This window comes from Mustelus asterias, chromosome 28, assembly GCF_964213995.1.
Source record: "Mustelus asterias chromosome 28, sMusAst1.hap1.1, whole genome shotgun sequence".
Taxonomy (NCBI): Eukaryota; Metazoa; Chordata; class Chondrichthyes; order Carcharhiniformes; family Triakidae; genus Mustelus; species Mustelus asterias.
The window spans coordinates 27,952,824-27,974,153 of NC_135828.1; the positions used below are offsets into that span (position 1 = coordinate 27,952,824).

At 52.0% G+C, this 21,330-nt stretch overlaps 1 protein-coding gene across 1 annotated transcript in view; it reads right to left on the bottom strand.

Annotated features, from left to right (window-relative positions):
* Nucleotides 1-2,388: 2,388 nt before the first annotated feature.
* The window catches only part of LOC144480354 (tetraspanin-14-like), a 59,336-nt gene continuing 40,394 nt past the window's right edge, over nucleotides 2,389-21,330 (bottom strand). The window contains exons 5-9 of the mRNA XM_078199771.1: nucleotides 18,514-18,684; nucleotides 15,730-15,855; nucleotides 10,025-10,075; nucleotides 6,321-6,440; nucleotides 2,389-4,288 (exon numbers count right to left, since the gene is read on the bottom strand). Coding sequence (XP_078055897.1) covers nucleotides 4,217-4,288; nucleotides 6,321-6,440; nucleotides 10,025-10,075; nucleotides 15,730-15,855; nucleotides 18,514-18,684 — 540 coding nt within the window. The 3' untranslated portion in view covers nucleotides 2,389-4,216. The remainder of the gene's footprint in view (nucleotides 4,289-6,320; nucleotides 6,441-10,024; nucleotides 10,076-15,729; nucleotides 15,856-18,513; nucleotides 18,685-21,330) is intronic.

Here is a 21,330-nt window from a genome sequence, read left to right on the forward strand (position 1 = left end):
AGGATGTGGAAGTGTTGGAAAGGATGCAGAGGAGGTTTACCAGGATGTTGCCTGGTATGGTGGGAAAATCGTATGAGGAAAGGCTGAGGAACTTGAGGTTGTTTTCGTTACAGAGAGAAGAAGGTTAAGAGGTGACTTAATAGAGGCATACAAGATGATCAGAGGATTAGATAGGGTGGATAGTGAGAGCCTTTTTCCTCGGATGGTGATGGCTAACGCGAGGGGACATAGCTTTAAATTGAGGGGTGATAGATATAGGACAGATGTTAGAGGTAGGTTCTTTACTCAGAGAGTAGTAAGGGCGTGGAATGCCCTGCCTGCAGCAGTATTGGACTCGTCAACATTAAGAGTATTCAAATGGTTATTGGATAAACATATGGATGATATTGGAATAGTGTAGGTTAGATGGGCTTTAGATTAGTTTCACAGGTCGGCGCAACATTGAGGGCCGAAGGGCCTGTACTGCGCTGTAATGTTCTATGTTCTATGAAATTAAGAATCTACTGATGATCATGAAACCATTATTGGTTGTCGGAAAAAACCCATCTGGTTCACTAATGTCCTTTAGGGAAGAAATCTGCCGTCCTTACCTGGTTTGGCCTGCGTGTGACTCCAGAGCCACAGCAATGTGGTTGACTCGCAACTGCCCTCGGGCAACCAGGAATGGGCAATAAATGTTGGCCAGCCAGCGATGCCCATGTCCCATGAATGAATAAAAAACATGGGGATGATGTGTAAACGGCGTTGATGTGTCCAATCAGCCATGACCGTATTGAATGGCGCGGAACAGTCTCGATGGGTTGAATGGCCTACTCCTGTTCCGATGATTCCAAAATTCCTATACTTCTCTGCCTTTAATGGGATAGGTTTTAAAGAGTCTTAACCATGTTCTTGGTCATCGGATATTGCGTTGCTAAATTTTACCTCATAAAGGGTCTCAGAGGTGCTACATTAATATGGATTACTGTTGATGTTTATGCCCCTTGGGTTTTTGTGGCGTAACTGCAGGACAGACTAGAGGGGCTGATTGGCCTACCCCTGTTTCTATGTTCCATTGAATGTCAGAGGAAGTGGTTAGAATCTCTCTTCCTTGTGATGGTCACTGTCTGGTATTGTGTCCGAGCCAGAAGGTTGTCCAGGTCTTGCTGCATGTGGACACGGACTGCTTCACTCTCTGAGTTGCATAAATGAAAATTATACAATCATCGGCAAACATCCCCACTTCTGACCTTATGATGGAGGGAAGGTCATTGATGAAGCAGCTGAAGATGGTTGGGTCGAGGACACTAACCCTGAGGGACTCCTGCAGAGATGTCCTGGAGCTGAGATGAATGATCTCCAACCACCACAACCATCTTCTTTTGTGCCGGGTATTACTCCAACCAGCGGAGAGCTTTCCCCCTGATTCCCATTGATTCCAGTTTTACTGGGGCTCCTTGATGCCGCACTCGGTCAAACACTGCTATGATGTTAAGGGCTGTTAGTTTCACCTCACCATGAGTCGGGGCGATGAGGTGAGGAGCTGAGTGACCCAGTGAACTGAGCGTTACTGAGCAGGTTATTACTGAGTAAGTACCAATTGTCAACAACACCTTCCTTCACTTTGCCCGATGATTGAGAGCAGACTGATGGGTTGTAAGTGATCAGGTCGGGTTTGTCCTGTATTTTGTGGACAGGACGTACCTGGGCAATTTGTCACAGTGTTGTAGCTGTACTGGAACAGCTTGGCTAGGGCCAAGACTTCCAGCTCTAGAAGTCCGGCTAGGGCCTGAAGACTTCTGGAGCACAGGTCTTCAGCACCAGAGCTGGAATATTGTCTGGGCCTTTGCAGCATTGGCTGCCTTCAGCCATTTCTTGATATCAGCTGGAGTAAATTGAAGGACTGAATTCTGATGCTGGAGACCTCAGGAAAGCGGCACGGTGGCACAGTGCTTAGCACTGCTGCCTCACAGCACTAGGGTCAGAACTTCAATTCCCAGCTTGGGTCACTGTCTGTGTGGAGTTTGCACATTCTCCCCATGTCTGCGTGGGTTTCCTTCCACAGTCTGAAAGACATGCTGGTTAGGTAGGGTGCATCGACCATGCTAAATTCTCTTTCAGTGTACCCGAACAGGTGCCGGAGTGTGACGACTAGGGGATTTTCACAGTAACTTCATTGCAGTGTTAACGTAAGCCTACTGTGACACGAATAAATAAACTTTAAGAGATCAAGAATAATCATCTGCTTCTGGCTGAAGAATGTTGCTTCATTTTCTTGTAGGGTAGGTGGAGGTATTACTGACAGACCATCAGGTGTATTCACAGCCCATTCCCAGTTACTGAGCAATGAGCAGTGGGAGGGGAAGGTTTACCCCAGGGGTTAAAGGTAAAAGGACAAGTACGCACGAGTTCCAATCACATGAAAGATTTATTGCTTTGGTTTTGTGCAAATCAATTAAAACAGCAGTAAGATTCCTCAAATTGCACACAGCCAAACACTATCGCAAAACGTTTACAAATTCATACAAAAATTAAAAGCATTTTAAATAAGAAAATACTGCTGTGGTTCTGAACATTTTTGAACAGTGATAGAGATTCACAATAATCCTGACTGGAACACGGAGACACTTCATACTGAACACTTCACTGGAGGAGGAGAACACAGACTCCGGGAGACAGCTGTGACCCACACTGGCACCAGGGGGACAGCTGTGACCCACACTGGCACCAGGGGGACAGCTGTGACCCACACTGGCACCAGGGGGACAGCTGTGACCCACACTGGCACCAGGGGGACAGCTGTGACCCACACTGGCACCAGGGGGACAGCTGTGACCCACACTGGCACCAGGGGGACAGCTGTGACCCACACTGGCACCAGGGGGACAGCTGTGACCCACACTGGCACCAGGGGGGACAGCTGTGACCCACACTGGCACCAGGGGGGACAGCTGTGACCCACACTGGCACCAGGGGGGACAGCTGTGACCCACACTGGCACCAGGGGGGACAGCTGTGAGCTACACTGGCACCAGGGGGGACAGCTGTGCCCTTGCACTGGCACCAGGGGGGACAGCTGTGACCCACACTGGCACCAGGGGGGACAGCTGTGACCCACACTGGCCCAGGGGGGGGGCAGCTGTGAGCTACACTGGCACCAGGGGGACAGCTGTGACCCACACTGGCACCAGGGAGGACAGCTGTGACCCACACTGGCACCAGGGGGGGCAGCTGTGAGCTACACTGGCACCAGTGGTGAGACAGCTGTGACCAAACACCTGACAGCAACATTCAGCCTCACTCATCACTGTCCGGACCCTCACTCCCCATCCCGGGCCCAGCGCTGTGTCCGGACCCTCACTCCCCATCCCGGGCCCAGAGCTGTGTCCGGACCCTCACTCCCCATCCCGGGCCCAGAGCTGTGTCCCCGGACCCTCACTCCCCTTCCCGGGCCCAGCGCTGTGTCCCCGGACCCTCACTCCCCATCCCGGGCCCAGAGCTGTGTCCGGACCCTCACTCTCCAGCTCCTGGTTAAAGACTGGAGCCATAATTCCGATACTCACGAGTTGCTGTGCTAATGGGGAATTTCCATAGCAACAGTGAGCGGCCATCCTAGCGGGAGAATAATCCCGAGCAGATATCCCAACCCGGTGCAGTCTGGCAGTAATTACAGCATTTATGACAGACAGACACACACAGACAGACATACACACACACAGACACACACAGGCACACGCACCGACACACAGACACAGACAGACACACACACACAGACATACACACACACAGACACACACAGGCACACGCACCGACACACAGACACAGACAGACACAGACACACACACACCGACACAACAATGTGCAAACACACACACACACACACAGACACACACGCACAGACACACACGCACACATTCACACGCACAGGCACACACACAGGCACACAGACACACACACACATACCGACACACCAATGTGCAAACACACAGACACATGCTCACACAGTATTCAAGGTAAAGGTGTGGCTGGAGCTCAGGAATATGGCAGCCTGCAGCTCAAGCTGATTCCACCTCAACAATAAACAGCAAATTAAAGGCCATACAGGATAGAAAGACCTAAAACTCCAATTATGGAAATATACATAGATTAGAGTCTCTCCAATATAAAAATATATACATCTGAACAATTTGTAACGTAGAGTGGTTTTATTCCAGGGTCTCGCTGTCACAGACGGCACTCAGTAACGCCAGCCAGCTTTCAATGCCTCAATGTCACTAATCAGTGAACGGGCAAGATATATCGAAAACATCTGTGACAAATCAACAGTTTCAATTAACACAAAATGGGCAATTCACAAATTAAAACAAATTAGAATAAAAATATATTATGACCATATTTTCCCCATCAGAGCAACCCGTACCCCAGTGAGAGTCAGTGTGTGTGGAACTGTACCCCAGTGAGAGTCAGTGTGTGTGGAACTGTACCCCAGTGAGAGTCAGTGTGTGTGGGACCCGTACCCCAGTGAGAGTCAGTGTGTGTGGAACCCGTACCCCAGTGAGAGTCAGTGTGTGGGGAACCCGTACCCCAGTGAGAGTCAGTGTGTGGGGAACCCGTACCCCAGTGAGAGTCAGTGTGTGGGGAACCCGTATCCCAGTGAGAGTCAGTGTGTGTGGGACGCGTACCCCAGTGAGAGTCAGTGTGTGGGGAACCCGTACCCCAGTGAGAGTCAGTGTGTGTGGAACTGTACCCCAGTGAGAGTCAGTGTGTGGGGAACCCGTACCCCAGTGAGAGTCAGTGTGTGTGGAACTGTACCCCAGTGAGAGTCAGTGTGTGTGGGACCCGTATCCCAGTGAGAGTCAGTGTGTGTGGGACGCGTACCCCAGTGAGAGTCAGTGTGTGGGGAACCCGTATCCCAGTGAGAGTCAGTGTGTGTGGGACGCGTACCCCAGTGAGAGTCAGTGTGTGGGGAACCCATACCCCAGTGAGTGTCAGTGTGTGTGGAACCCCGTACCCCAGTGAGAGTCAGTGTGTGTGGAACCCGTATCCCAGTGAGAGTCAGTGTGTGTGGAACCCGTATCCCAGTGAGAGTCAGTGTGTGTGGAACCCGTATCCCAGTGAGAGTCAGTGTGTGTGGAACCCGTACCCCAGTGAGAGTCAGTGTGTGTGGAACTGTACCCCAGTGAGAGTCAGTGTGTGTGGGACCCGTACCCCAGTGAGAGTCAGTGTGTGTGGAACTGTACCCCAGTGAGAGTCATGGTGTGTGGAACCGTACCCCAGTGAGAGTCAGTGTGTGTGGAACCCGTACCCCAGTGAGAGTCAGTGTGTGTGTGGAACCCGTATCCCAGTGAGAGTCAGTGTGTGTGGAACCTGTACCCCAGTGAGAGTCAGTGTGTGTGGAACCCGTACCCCAGTGAGAGTCAGTGTGTGTGGAACCTATACCCCTGTGAGAGTCAGTGTGTGTGGAACCTATACCCCAGTGAGAGTCAGTGTGTGTGGGGAACCCGTATCCCAGTGAGAGTCAGTGTGTGTGGAACCCGTACCCCAGTGAGAGTCAGTGTGTGTGGAACTGTACCACAGTGAGAGTCAGTGTGTGTGGAACTGTACCCTAGTGAGAGCCAGTGTGTGTGGAACTGTACCCCAGTGAGAGACAGTGTGTGTGGAACCCGTACCCCAGTGAGAGTCAGTGTGTGTGGAACCCGTTTCCCAGTGAGAGTCAGTGTGTGTGGAACTGTACCCCAGTGAGAGTCAGTGTGTGTGGAACTGTACCCCAGTGAGAGTCAGTGTGTGTGGAACTGTACCCCAGTGAGAGTCAGTGTGTGTGGAACTGTACCCCAGTGAGAGACAGTGTGTGTGGAACCCGCACCCCAGTGTGAGTCAGTGTGTGGGTAACCTGTACCCCAGTGAGAGAGTCAGTGTGTGTGGGACCCGTACCCCAGTGAGAGTCAGTGTGTGTGGAACCCGTACCCCAGTGAGAGTCAGTGTGTGTGGGACCTGTACCCCAGTGAGAGAGTCATGGTGTGTGGAACTGTACCCCAGTGAGAGTCATGGTGTGTGGAACTGTACCCCAGTGAGAGTCAGTGTGTGTGGAACCCGTACCCCAGTGAGAGTCAGTGTGTGTGGGACCTGTACCCCAGTGAGAGAGTCATGGTGTGTGGAACTGTACCCCAGTGAGAGTCAGTGTGTGTAGAATTGTACCCCAGTGAGAGTCAGTGTGTATGGAACTGTACCCCAGTGAGAGAGTCATGGTGTGTGGAACTGTACCCCAGTGAGAGTCAGTGTGTGTGGGACCAGTAATGTGACTGACGGTGTGTAGAATTTGCCGAGAGAAATATTAGTCTAACCTGCAGAAAGGCAATAACAAGGAAAGCGCCAGCGACGATGTAGATGTTCCTTGGCAGCCAGTCCTCAAAGGCCTGGACACAGCCCTTGGTGTAAATGACCAGACTGTCCTCCACCTTATTCTAGAAAGGACAAGATCTGTTTTAGTTTCTGAATCACCACATTGCCGACGCCTCGCTCCCGTTCCTGACTCCCTCCTTACCCCCAGTTCCGGGCTGAGGTGATGCATTTTAGAAGAAGTTACATCTCAGAGAAACATATAAAATCCTGATGGGACTGAGAGACAAGATGCGGGAAGAACATTCCCGATGTCGGGGAATTCCAAAACTAGGGGTCACAGTCTAAGAATAAGGGGAAAGCCATTCAGGACTGAGATGAGGAAGAACTTCTTCACTCAGAGAGTTGTGAACCTGTGGAATTCTCTCCCACAGAAAGCTGTTGGGGCCAATTCGTTAGATATGTTCAAGAGGGAGCTGGACGTGGCTCCTGTGGTTAAAGGGATCGAGGGGTATGGAGAGAAAGCGGGATTGGGATACTGAAAGTGCATGATCAACCATGATCATGTTGAATGGTGGTGCAGTCTCGAAGGGCCGAATGGCCTCCTCCTTCACCTATTCTCTATGTTTCTATGTTTCGAACAAGACAAGGGAGTATTTAATGAATGGCAGGACACCTGGAAGCTCAGAGGAACAGAGGGAGATTGGGGGTCATTGTTCACAGATCCCTGAAGTCGGCAGAGCAGCTGAATAGGATATAGGCAAGCCGGCAAATGGGACTCTCGCTTTTATCAGCTGTGGTATAGAACTATGGTATAGTCCATAGGACTCTAAAATCAGCCCCGCAGGTGGAGGAGGTGGTTAAGAAGGCGTATGGTGTGCTGGCCTTTATCAATCGAAGGATTGAGTTTAGGAGTCCGGGGATAATGATGCAGCTATATAAGACCCTCGTCAGACCCCACTTGGAGTACTGTGCTCAGTTCTGGTCGCCTCATTACAGGAAGGATGTGGAAAAGATTGAAAAGGTGCAGAGGAGATTTACAAGGATGTTGCCTGGATTGAGTGGCATGCCTTATGAGGATAGGCTGAGGGAGCTCGGTCTTTTCTCCTTGGAGAGACGTAGGATGAGAGGAGACCTAATGGAGGTGTATAAGATGTTGAGAGGCATAGATCGGGTGGACTCTCAGAGGCTTTTTCCCAGGGTGGAAATGGCTGCGATGAGAGGACACAGGTGCAGGGGGGTAGGTACAGGGGAAATGTTAGGGGGAAGTTTTTCACACAGAGGGTGGTGGGCGAGTGGAAGCGGCTGCCGTCAGTGGTGGTGGAGGCAAACTCAATAGGGTCTTTTAAGAGACTCCTGGATGAGTACATGGGACTTAATAGGATGGAGGGTTATAGGTAGGCCTAAACGGTAGGGATATGTTCGGCACAACTTGTGGGGCCGAAGGGCCTGTTTTGTGCTGTAGTTTTCTATGTTTCTATGTAGAACAGAAGAGCAAAAAGGTAATGTTGGAGTTATACGGGGCGTTGGTTAGGTCACAGCTGGAGTACTGTCTGCAGTTCTGGTCACCTCAATAATAGGAAGGATGAGATAGCACTAGAGGGAATACAGAGGAGATTCACCAGGATGTTGCCTGGGACGGAGCATTTGAGCTTTAAGGAGAGACTGGATAGGCTTAGATTGTTTTCTCTAGATTAAAGTCCAACAGGTTTATTTGGTAGCAAAAGCCACAAGCTTTTTGAGCAGATTGGGTTTGTACTCGTTGGAATTTAGAAGGCTGAGGGGGGATCTTATAGAGACCTATAAGATAATGAAGGGGCTGGATAGGGTAGAAGTGGAGAGATTCTTTCCACTTAGAAAGGAAACCAGAACTAGAGGGCACAGCCTCAAAATAAAGGGGGGGTCAGTTTAGGACAGAGGTGAGGAGGAACTTCTTCTCTCAGAGGGTGGTGAATCTCTGGAATTCTCTGCCCACTGAAGTGGTGGAGGCTACCTCGTTGAATATGTTTAAGTCACGGATAGATGGATTTCCGATCGGCAGGGGAATTAAGGGTTATGGGGAACGGGCGGGTAAGTGGAACTGATTCACTTCAGATCAGCCATGGTCTTATTGAATGGCGGGGCAGGCTCGAGGGGCTAGATGGCCTTCTCCTGCTCCTATTTCTTATGTTCTTATGTTCTTTCGGAGCCTTAAGCTCCTTCGTCAGGTGAGTGGGAATTCTGTTCACAAACAGGGCATATAAAGACACAAACCCAATTTACAGAATAATGGTTGGAATGCGAATACTTACAACTAATCAAGTCTTAAAGGTACAAACAATGCGAGTGGAGAGAGCATCAAGACAGGTTAAAGAGATGTGTATTGTCTCCAGACAGGACAGCCAGTGAGACTCAGCAGGTCCAGGCAAGCTGGGGGATTACAGATAGCGTGACATGAACCCAATATCCCGGTTGAGACCGTCCTCATGTGTGCAGAAACTGAGTTTGTGTCTTGAGATGCCCTGTTTCTGAACAGAATTCCCACTCACCTGAAGGAGGGGCTTAAGGCTCCGAAAGCTTGTGTGGCTTTTGCTGCCAAATAGAGCAGAGAAGGCTGAGGGGGGGCATGATTGAGGCGTATAAGATTCTGAGGGGTCTGGGCAGGGTGAATAGGAAGCCGCTGTTCCCCTTGGTTGAGGGGTCAATCACGAGGGGGGCACAGTTTTAGGGTGAGGGCCACGAGATTCAGAGAGGATTTGAGAAAAAAGCTTTTTCCTTCAGAGGGTGGTGGGAATCTGGAATGCACTGCCTGGGAATGTAGTGGAGGCTGGAAACCTTTAAAATATATTCGGACGAACAGCATGAGCACACACACTGACTCTCACTGGGGTACGGTTGGGCGGCACGGTGGCACAGTGACTAGCACAGCTGCCTCACAGTGCCAGGGACCTGGGTTCGATTCCCGGCTTGGGTCACCGTCTGTATGGAGTTTGCACATTCTCCCCGTATTTGCGTGGGTTTCCTCCGGGTGCTCCGGTTTCCTCCCACATTCTGGTTAGGTGCATTGACGAACAGATGCTGGAGTGTGGCAACTAGGGGAATTTCACTGTAACTTCATTGCAGTGTTAATGTAAGCCTTACTTGTGACTAATAAATAAACTTTAAACAGTTGAAACATCATAATATTCAAGGAGATGGGACAAGTGCAGGAAAATGGGATTAGCGTGATTTTAGTGGTAGTTATTATTGGTGCAGACTCAATGGCCTGTACGACTCTTTGACTGTGTGAGAGGTATTGGGATACAGGCTCCGAACCCCATGATCCTGGTGCTGGGATACAGGCTCCGAACCCCATGATCCTGGTGCTGGGATACAGGCTCCGAACCCCCTGATCCGAGGTGGATAATGAGCGTTGGGTGATTATCAGATTGCAGTGTGGGTGGATGAGCAAGAGGGAGAGATGGGTTGTCTGCGCCATGGTAACAGCGCTTCCTGCAGTCAGCAGGGAGATCAGGAAGACTGTCCGAATTCCCTCATCTAGAAGATGGAGGTTGGAGTTGAGTGTGTCTAAGAGGAATGCGCAACTGGTCAAGTCCAGGTTCCTCTGGGATAGAGAGCTGGGAATATTAAAACATTGGGAAAGGCTCTCAGTGGAACCAGGTCATTATAATGCTGAATAACTTTGACAGGATGGGAACACCAGAGACAAAGAGTGGTTGGGATTTAATACCTTAGTTTTGGTTCGGATATCGTAACCACATTGTGTGTTCACCACGTTCTGCTGTAAAAGAGACAGCGTTGGAAATGTTAACCACAGCTGATGAGAACAATACAGAATGAAGATCACCCTCACACCCGCGTGAGCCAGTCCCATCAGTAATTTTGGATTGTCACTGGGCTACGGGTCCCCCCAGCTCCTCTCAGTGTTAATTTGCCCTGAGCTACAGAATCAGAAAATTGCTACAGCACAGAAGGCCATTCGGCCCATTGTTTCTGTCCCAGCTCTCTAAAGGCACAAAGTGCCCCTCCAGTCCCTTCTCCCTGTAACTCTGCACATTCTTCCTTTGCACATAATACAGTTCCCTCTTGAATGCCTCGATTGAACTTGTCTCAACCGCACTGTCAGAGCGCACATTCCAGACCCTAACCACTCACTGTCTCCGCACTGTCAGAGCGCACATTCCAGACCCGAACCACTCGCTGTCTCCGCACTGTCAGAGCGCACATTCCAGACCCTAACCACTCACTGTCTCCGCACTGTCAGAGCGCACATTCCAGACCCTAACCACTCGCTGTCTCCGCACTGTCAGAGCGCACATTCCAGACCCTAACCACTCACTGTCTCCGCATTGTCAGAGCGCACATTCCAGACCCTAACCACTCGCTGTCTCCGCACTGTCAGAGCGCACATTCCAGAGCCTAACCACTCACTGTCTCCGCACTGTCAGAGCGCACATTCCAGACCCTAACCACTCACTGTCTCCGCACTGTCAGAGCGCACATTCCAGACCCTAACCACTCGCTGTCTCCGCACTGTCAGAGCGCACATTCCAGAGCCTAACCACTCACTGTCTCCGCACTGTCAGAGCGCACATTCCAGACCCTAACCACTCGCTGTCTCCGCACTGTCAGAGCGCACATTCCAGACCCTAACCACTCGCTGTCTCCGCACTGTCAGAGCGCACATTCCAGAGCCTAACCACTCACTGTCTCCGCACTGTCAGAGCGCACATTCCAGACCCTAACCACTCACTGTCTCCGCACTGTCAGAGCGCACATTCCAGACCCTAACCACTCGCTGTCTCCGCACTGTCAGAGCGCACATTCCAGAGCCTAACCACTCACTGTCTCCGCACTGTCAGAGCGCACATTCCAGACCCTAACCACTCGCTGTCTCCGCACTGTCAGAGCGCACATTCCAGACCCGAACCACTCACTGTCTCCGCACTGTCAGAGCGCACATTCCAGACCCTAAACACTTGCTGTCTCCGCACTGTCAGAGCGCACATTCCAGACCCTAACCACTCACTGTCTCCGCACTGTCAGAGCGCACATTCCAGACCCTAACCACTCACTGTCTCCGCACTGTCAGAGCGCACATTCCAGACCCTAACCACTCACTGTCTCCGCACTGTCAGAGCGCACATTCCAGACCCTAACCACTCACTGTCTCCGCACTGTCAGAGCGCACATTCCAGACCCTAACCACTCGCTGTCTCCGCACTGTCAGAGCGCACATTCCAGACCCTAACGCACTGTCTCCGCACTGTCAGAGCGCACATTCCAGACCCTAACCACTCACTGTCTCCGCACTGTCAGAGCGCACATTCCAGACCCTAACCACTCGCTGTCTCCGCACTGTCAGAGTGCACATTCCAGACCCTAACCACTCACTGTCACCGCACTGTCAGAGCGCACATTCCAGACCCTAACCACTCACTGTCTCCGCACTGTCAGAGCGCACATTCCAGACCCTAACCACTCACTGTCACCGCACTGTCAGAGCGCACATTCCAGACCCTAACCACTCACTGTCTCCGCACTGTCAGAGCGCACATTCCAGACCCTAACCACTCACTGTCACCGCACTGTCAGAGCGCACATTCCAGACCCTAACCACTCACTGTCTCCGCACTGTCAGAGCGCACATTCCAGACCCTAACCACTCGCTGTCTCCGCACTGTCAGAGTGCACATTCCAGACCCTAACCACTCACTGTCTCCGCACTGTCAGAGCGCACATTCCAGACCCTAACCACTCACTGTCTCCGCACTGTCAGAGCGCACATTCCAGACCCTAACCACTCGCTGTCTCCGCACTGTCAGAGCGCACATTCCAGACCCTAACCACTCGCTGTCTCCGCACTGTCACAGCGCACATTCCAGACCCTAACGCACTGTCTCCGCACTGTCAGAGCGCACATTCCAGACCCTAACCACTCGCTGTCTCCGCACTGTCACAGCGCACATTCCAGACCCGAACCACTCACTGTCTCCGCACTGTCAGAGCGCACATTCCAGACCCTAACCACTCACTGTCTCCGCACTGTCAGAGCGCACATTCCAGACCCTAACCACTCGCTGTCTCCGCACTGTCAGAGCGCACATTCCAGACCCTAACCACTCGCTGTCTCCGCACTGTCAGAGCGCACATTCCAGAGCCTAACCACTCACTGTCTCCGCACTGTCAGAGCGCACATTCCAGACCCTAACCACTTGCTGTCTCCGCACTGTCAGAGCGCAGATTCCAGACCCTAACCACTCACTGTCTCCGCACTGTCAGAGCGCACATTCCAGACCCTAACCACTCACTGTCTCCGCACTGTCAGAGCGCACATTCCTGACCCAAAACACTTGCTGTCTCCGCACTGTCAGAGCGCACATTCCAGACCCTAACCACTCACTGTCTCCGCACTGTCAGAGCGCACATTCCAGACCCTAACCACTCACTGTCTCCGCACTGTCAGAGCGCACATTCCAGACCCTAACCACTCGCTGTCTCCGCACTGTCAGAGCGCACATTCCAGACCCTAACGCACTGTCTCCGCACTGTCAGAGCGCACATTCCAGACCCTACCCACTCACTGTCTCCGCACTGTCAGAGCGCACATTCCAGACCCTAACCACTCGCTGTCTCCGCACTGTCAGAGTGCACATTCCAGACCCTAACCACTCGCTGTCTGCGCACTGTCAGAGCACACATTCCAGACCCTAACCACTCACTGTCTCCGCACTGTCAGAGCGCACATTCCAGACCTTAACGCACTGTCTCCGCACTGTCAGAGCGCACATTCCAGACCCTAACCACTCACTGTCTCCGCACTGTCAGAGCGCACATTCCAGACCCTAACCACTCACTGTCTCCGCACTGTCAGAGCGCACATTCCAGACCCTAACCACTCACTGTCTCCGCACTGTCACAGCGCACATTCCAGACCCTAACCACTCGCTGTCTCCGCACTGTCAGAGCGCACATTCCAGACCCTAACCACTCGCTGTCTCCGCACTGTCCCAGCGCACATTCCAGACCCTAACCACTCACTGTCTCCGCACTGTCAGAGCGCACATTCCAGACCCTAACCACTCGCTGTCTCCGCACTGTCAGAGCGCACATTCCAGACCCTAACCACTCACTGTCTCCGCACTGCCAGAGCGCACATTCCAGACCCTAACCACTCACTGTCTCCGCACTGTCAGAGCGCACATTCCAGACCCTAACCACTCGCTGTCTCCGCACTGTCAGAGCGCACATTCCAGACCCTAACCACTCACTGTCTCCGCACTGTCACAGCGCACATTCCAGACCCTAACCACTCACTGTCTCCGCACTGTCAGAGCGCACATTCCAGACCCTAACCACGCACTGTCCCCGCACTGTCAGAGTGCACATTCCAGACCCTAACGCACTGTCTCCGCACTGTCAGAGCGCACATTCCAGACCCTAACGCACTGTCTCCGCACTGCCAGAGCGCACATTCCAGACCCTAACGCACTGTCTCCGCACTGTCAGAGCGCACATTCCAGACCCTAACCACTCACTGTCTCCGCACTGTCAGAGCGCACATTCCAGACCCTAACCACTCACTGTCTCCGCACTGTCAGAGCGCACATTCCAGACCCTAACCACTCGCTGTCCCCGCACTGTCAGAGCGCACATTCCAGACCCTAACCACTCACTGTCTCCGCACTGTCAGAGCGCACATTCCAGACCCTAACGCACTGTCTCCGCACTGTCACAGCGCACATTCCAGACCCTAACCACTCGCTGTCTCCGCACTGTCAGAGCGCACATTCCAGACCCTAACCACTCGCTGTCTCCGCACTGTCACAGCGCACATTCCAGACCCTAACCACTCACTGTCTCCACACTGTCAGAGCGCACATTCCAGACCCTAACCACTCACTGTCTCCACACTGTCAGAGCGCACATTCCAGACCCTAACCACTCGCTGTCTCCGCACTGTCACAGCGCACATTCCAGACCCTAACCACTCACTGTCTCCACACTGTCAGAGCGCACATTCCAGACCCTAACCACACACTGTCTCCACACTGTCAGAGCGCACATTCCAGACCCTAACCACTCGCTGTCTCCACACTGTCAGAGCGCACATTCCAGACCCTAACCACTCACTGTCTCCGCACTGTCAGAGCGCACATTCCAGACCCTAACCACTCGCTGTCTCCGCACTGTCACAGCGCACATTCCAGACCCTAACCACTCGCTGTCTCCGCACTGTCACAGCGCACATTCCAGACCCTAACCACTCACTGTCTCCACACTGTCAGAGCGCACATTCCAGACCCTAACCACTCACTGTCTCCACACTGTCAGAGCGCACATTCCAGACCCTAACCACTCGCTGTCTCCGCACTGTCACAGCGCACATTCCAGACCCTAACCACTCACTGTCTCCGCACTGTCACAGCGCACATTCCAGACCCTAACCACTCACTGTCTCCGCACTGTCAGAGCGCACATTCCAGACCCTAACCACTCACTGTCTCCGCACTGTCAGAGCGCACATTCCAGACCCTAACCACTCACTGTCTCCGCACTGTCAGAGCGCACATTCCAGACCCTAACCACTCACTGTCTCCACACTGTCAGAGCGCACATTCCAGACCCTAACCACTCGCTGTCTCCGCACTGTCAGAGCGCACATTCCAGACCCTAACTCACTGTCTCCGCACTGTCAGAGCGCACATTCCAGACCCTAACCACTCACTGTCTCCGCACTGTCAGAGCGCACATTCCAGACCCTAACCACTCACTGTCTCCGCACTGTCAGAGCGCACATTCCAGACCCTAACCACTCACTGTCTCCGCACTGTCAGAGCGCACATTCCAGACCCGAACCACTCGCTGTCTGCGCACTGTCAGAGCGCACATTCCAGACCCTAACCACTCACTGTCACCGCACTGCCAGAGCGCACATTCCAGACCCTAACCACTCACTGTCACCGCACTGCCAGAGCGCACATTCCAGACCCTAACCACTCACTGTCACCGCACTGCCAGAGCGCACATTCCAGACCCTAACTCACTGTCTCCGCACTGTCAGAGCGCACATTCCAGACCCTAACTCACTGTCTCCGCACTGTCAGAGCGCACATTCCAGACCCTAACCACTCACTGTCTCCGCACTGTCAGAGCGCACATTCCAGACCCTAACCACTCGCTGTCCCCGCACTGCCAGAGCGCACATTCCAGACCCTAACCACACACTGTCTCCGCACTGTCAGAGCGCACATTCCAGACCCTAACCACTCGCTGTGTGAAAAAGTTTCTCCTCGTGCCTCCATTGCTTCTTCCCAATCCTGTTAACCTCCCCCCAATCCCATTAACCCCCCCTCAATCCCGTTAATCCTCCCCAATCCGATCACTTGATCTTGCGGCGTGTGACCCGGTGCAGAGCGGGTTATTAATACTTACAGCGGGATCAGGCAAGCAGCAGGAGAAGGGAACGCCGCAGCGCTCCCGGCTAACATTTTCCGCGGAACAGTTAAAGTAAATATTGTTGTCCCAATCGTTCGGCCCGGCAGCTCCACAACACTGCATCTGAGAGAGAGCACATAGAGCACCAGGTCAGCGGAGCGAGGGAGAGAGAGGCAGAGAGAGAGAGAGAGGCAGAGGGAGAGAGAGAGGCAGAGGGAGAGAGAGAGGCAGAGGGAGAGAGAGAGGCAGAGGGAGAGAGAGAGGGAGAGGGAGAGGCAGAGGGAGAGAGAGAGAGGCAGAGGGAGAGAGAGGCAGAGACAGAGAGGGAGGGAGCGAGAGAGAGGGGCGGAGAGAGAAAGAGGGGGGGAGAGAGAGAGAGAGAGAGTGGGAGAGGGAGGGGCAAGAGGGGGAAGGAAAGAGGGGGAAGGAAAGAGGGGGAAGGAAAGAGGGGGAAGGAAAGAGGGGGAAGGAAAGAGGGGGAAGGAAAGAGGGGGAAGGAAAGAGGGGGAAGGAAAGAGGGGGAAGGAAAGAGGGGGAAGGAAAGAGGGGGAAGGAAAGAGGGGGAAGGAAAGAGGGGGAAGGAAAGAGGGGGAAGGAAAGAGGGGGAAGGAAAGAGGGGGAAGGAAAGAGGGGGAAGGAAAGAGGGGGAAGGAAAGAGGGGGAAGGAAAGAGGGGGAAGGAAAGAGGGGGAAGGAAAGAGGGGGAAGGAAAGAGGGGGAAGGAAAGAGGGGGAAGGAAAGAGGGGGAAGGAAAGAGGGGGAAGGAAAGAGGGGGAAGGAAAGAGGGGGAAGGAAAGAGGGGGAAGGAAAGAGGGGGAACATAGAACATAGAACATAGAACATTACAGCGCAGAACAGGCCCTTCGGCCCACGATGTTGCACCGACCAGTTAAAAAAAAAACTGTGACCCTCCAACCTAAACCAATTTCTTTTCGTCCATGAACCTATCTACGGATCTCTTAAACGCCCCCAAACTAGGCGCATTTACTACTGATGCTGGCAGGGCATTCCAATCCCTCACCACCCTCTGGGTAAAGAACCTACCCCTGACATCGGTTCTATAACTACCCCCCCTCAATTTAAAGCCATGCCCCCTCGTGCTGGATTTCTCCATCAGAGGAAAAAGGCTATCACTATCCACCCTATCTAAACCTCTAATCATCTTATATGTTTCAATAAGATCCCCTCTTAGCCGCCGCCTTTCCAGCGAAAACAATCCCAAATCCCTCAGCCTCTCCTCATAGGATCTCCCCTCCATACCAGGCAACATCCTGGTAAACCTCCTCTGCACCCTCTCCAAAGCCTCCACATCCTTCCTGTAATGTGGGGACCAGAACTGCACACAGTACTCCAAGTGCGGCCGCACCAGAGTTGTGTACAGTTGCAACATAACGCTACGACTCCTAAATTCAATCCCCCTACCAATAAACGCCAAGACACCATATGCCTTCTTAACAACCTTATCTACTTGATTCCCAACTTTCAGGGATCTATGCACACATACACCTAGATCCCTCTGCTCCTCCACACTATTCAAAGTCCTCCCGTTAGCCCTATACTCAACACAACTGTTATTCCTACCAAAGTGAATTACCTCACACTTCTCCGCATTAAACTCCATCCGCCACCTCTCGGCCCAACTTTGCAACCTGTCTAAGTCTTCCTGCAGACTACGACACCCTTCCTCACTGTCTACCACACCACCGACTTTGGTGTCATCAGCAAATTTGCTAATCCACCCAACTATACCCTCATCCAGATCATTAATAAATATTACAAACAGCAGTGGCCCCAAAACAGATCCCTGAGGTACACCACTTGTAACCGCACTCCATGATGAATATTTACTATCAACCACCACCCTCTGTTTCCTATCCGCTAGCCAATTCCTGATCCAATTTCCTAGATCACCCCCAATCCCATACATCTGCATTTTCTGCAGAAGCCTACCATGGTGAACCTTATCAAACGCCTTACTAAAATCCATATATACCACGTCCACTGCCTTGCCCCCATCCACCTCCTTGGTCACTTTCTCAAAAAACTCAATAAGGTTAGTAAGGCACGACCTACCTGCCACAAAACCATGCTGACTATCACCTATCAATTCATTACTCTCCAAATAACTATAAATCCTATCCCTTATAATTTTTTCCAACATCTTGCCGACAACAGAAGTGAGACTCACCGGTCTATAATTCCCGGGGAAGGAAAGAGGGGGAAGGAAAGAGGGGGAAGGAAAGAGGGGGAAGGAAAGAGGGGGAAGGAAAGAGGGGGAAGGAAAGAGGGGGAAGGAAAGAGGGGGAAGGAAAGAGGGGGAAGGAAAGAGGGGGAAGGAAAGAGGGGGAAGGAAAGAGGGGGAAGGAAAGAGGGGGAAGGAAAGAGGGGTGAGGGAGAGGGTGAGGGTGAGGGTGAGGGTGAGGGGGAGGGTGAGGGTGGGGGTGGGGGAGGGGGAGGGGGAGGGGGACAGAGGGAGAGGGGAAGGGAGACAGAGGGAGAGGGGGAGGGAGACGGAGGGAGAGGGGAAAGGAGACAGAGGGAGAGGGGAAAGGAGACAGAGGGAGAGGGGAAAGGAGACAGAGGGAGAGGGGGAGGGAGACAGAGGGAGAGGGGGAGGGAGACAGAGGGAGAGGGGGAGGGAGACAGAGGGAGAGGGGGAGGGAGACAGAGGGAGAGGGGGAGGGAGACAGAGGGAGAGGGGAAGGGAGGGTGTGGCCGCGGGGACGCAGTGTCACCCCGGTACAGTGGCGGTGTGTACGCGGAGAGAGTGAGGAACACGTACATATTTCTGGACAGCGTCAACGAGGTTTTGGAGATCGATGTCGTTTCGATAGACACTGATGTTGTCTCGGATAAAATTCTGAACATGCTCCTTCACCCAGTCCTGGAAGACGAAGGCAAGGATCCCCGCCGCAAGTTCCAACGTGAAGATTGTTCCAATGATTATTGAAAACTGGAAAATAAAATAGCCTTGATTGGACCCAGTTAGAAGCAACAGCAAGACTGGGAGAAGTTCCTGCTCGCTGTCTCTCCCTCTGAGGGAACACGACCAGAGATTCTCAGTGTCATGAGAAAGGTTTAATAAGGAATCTACCCATAGGGGGGGGGAGTGACAGTTTGAGGGTGAACACCATCGGTCCAAAACCAGCGTCTTCAACTTAAATAAGGACAATTCTAATGGTGTGAGGGAGGAGTTGTCCAAGGGTAAACAAGCTAAGATCCAGGTCAGTCGATGAGCAGTGGCAGATATTCAAACAGCTGGTCCTAAATGCTCAGCAAGAGTTTATCCCAATCAAAAAGAGGGATTCCAGGAGAAAGAGGCAAAATCCATGGTTAACACAGGCCAAGGATAATGTTAAATTGAAAAGCAGGATATACGAAGTGGTAAGGGGTAGGGGTAGGGATAGGGATAGGGGTAGACCAGAGAACTGGGGGGGGTTTAAGATCCAGCTGCAAAAGACTAAAATTCTCATAAGGGAGAAAATGAAATTTGAGAGAGAACTTGCATGCAGCATAAAAACAAACAGTAAGAAACAGTGTGGAAATATAGATAAGGAGCGGGTGGCTAAAGTTAATGTGGGACCTTTACTGAATGAGGCGGGACATCATAGAATCATACAGTGAAGAAGGAGGCCATTCGGCCCATCGCGTCTGCACCAACCACAATCCCACCCAGGCCCTATCCCCATAACCCCATGCATTTACCCTAGCTAGTCCCCCTGACACTAAGGGGCAATTTAGCATTGCCAATCCACCTAACCCTTGTGGGAGGAAACCGGAGCACCCGGAGGAAACCCACGCAGGCACGGGGAGAACGTGCAGACTCCGCACAGACAGTGACCCGAGCCGGGAATCGAACCCGGGTCCTTGGCGCTCTGAGGCAGCAGTGCTCACCACCATGCCACCGTGCTCAACTGATAACAGCAAACATTGGCAGATATGCTAAGTAAAAGTCTTGACTGTGTAAGACGTTGTAAATATCCCAAGTTATCAGATGGACTGGTTTCAGAATTTACAATAATCCCAATTATAAGGGATAAAGAGGCTAAAGGCAGACAGGACGGCACGGTGGCACAGTGGTTAGCACTGCTGCCTCACAGCGCCAAGGACCCGGGTTCGATTCCCGGTTTGGGTCACTGTCTGTGAGGAGTCTGCATGTTCTCCCCGTGTCTGCGTGGGTTTCCTTCGGGTGCTCTGGTTTCCTCCCACAGTCTGAAAGACACGCTGGTTAGGTGCATCGGCCGTGCTAAATTCTCCCTCAGTGTACCCGAACAGGCACCGGAGTGTGGGCACTACGGGATTTTCACAGTAACTTCATAGCAGTGTTAATGTAAGCCTACTTGTGACTAATAAATAAACTTCACAAATTCCCTCTCTCCCTCCAGAAATCAAGCCTCGTGGCAAAGACTCACTCAGCACCTCAAAGATCAAAATCTTTAATCTCTCATCTCCCAATAATCTCCAAACAGAGAATTTAACCTTGCTGTTACTGAAGGTGAATATTTCCCTGACCTCTGACCAGGAGGAGATTGTCAAGTAGACTCTTGCTCGCTATCCTAGTTTCAGAGCATTGTGTATCTAAACCTCAGTGCTGGTAGTTAGGAAGGCAAATGCAATGTTAACATTCATGTCGAGAGGTCTAGAATACAAAAGCAGGGGAATGTACTTCGGGTACACTGTACAAGGCTCTGGTCAGACCCCATTTGGAGTATTGTGAGCAAGTTTGGGTCCCATGTTTCTGTACTGTAGGGTTTCTATGATTTCTATGATATCTAAGGAAGGATGTGCTGGCCTTGGAAAGGGTCCAGAGGAGGTTCACAAGAATGATCCCAGGAATGAAAAGCTTGACGTATGAGGAACGGTTGAGGACTCTGGGTCTGTACTCGAAGGGGTTTAGAAGGCTGAGGGGGAATCTCATTGAAACTTACAGAATACTGAAAGGCCCGGAAAGAGTGGACGTGGGGAAGGTGTTTGCATTAGTGTTAGCAGAGAAGGTGTTAGCAGAGACTCGGATCTGAGGGCACAGCCTCAGACTAAAGGGACGACCCTTTAGAACCGAGATGAGGAGGAATTTCTTCAGCCAGAAGGTGGTAGATCTGTGGAACTCTTTGCCGCAGAAGGCTGTGGAGGCCAGGTCATTGAGTGTCTTTAAGACAGATAGATAGGTTTTTGATTAATAAGGGGATCAGGGGTTATGGGGAAAAGGCAGGAGAATGGGGATGAGGAACATATCAGCCATGATTGAATGGTGGAGCAGACTCGATGGGCCGAGTGGCCTAATTCTGCTCCTATATCTTATGGTCTTATTTAAAATTCTCCAGCTCTGGTTTCACAGAATGTAAATCACTGGAATCCATCGATCTCCGTCAGGGAATGACAAGTTGGGATCATGTCATCATTCCAATATTTGTGAAGATGATTCACAAAAAAACCAAATCACACCGAGTTCCTTTATTTCAGACTCTCCATTAGTCACCCACTCCAGCAGCATGTGACCACGAATCTCACACCCACTTGATGAGTCTGGGAAAGGATGTGTAGATAGTTTGAGTCATGTTGAGATCAAAAAGGAGGAGGTATTGGGGTTCTTGAGAAACAT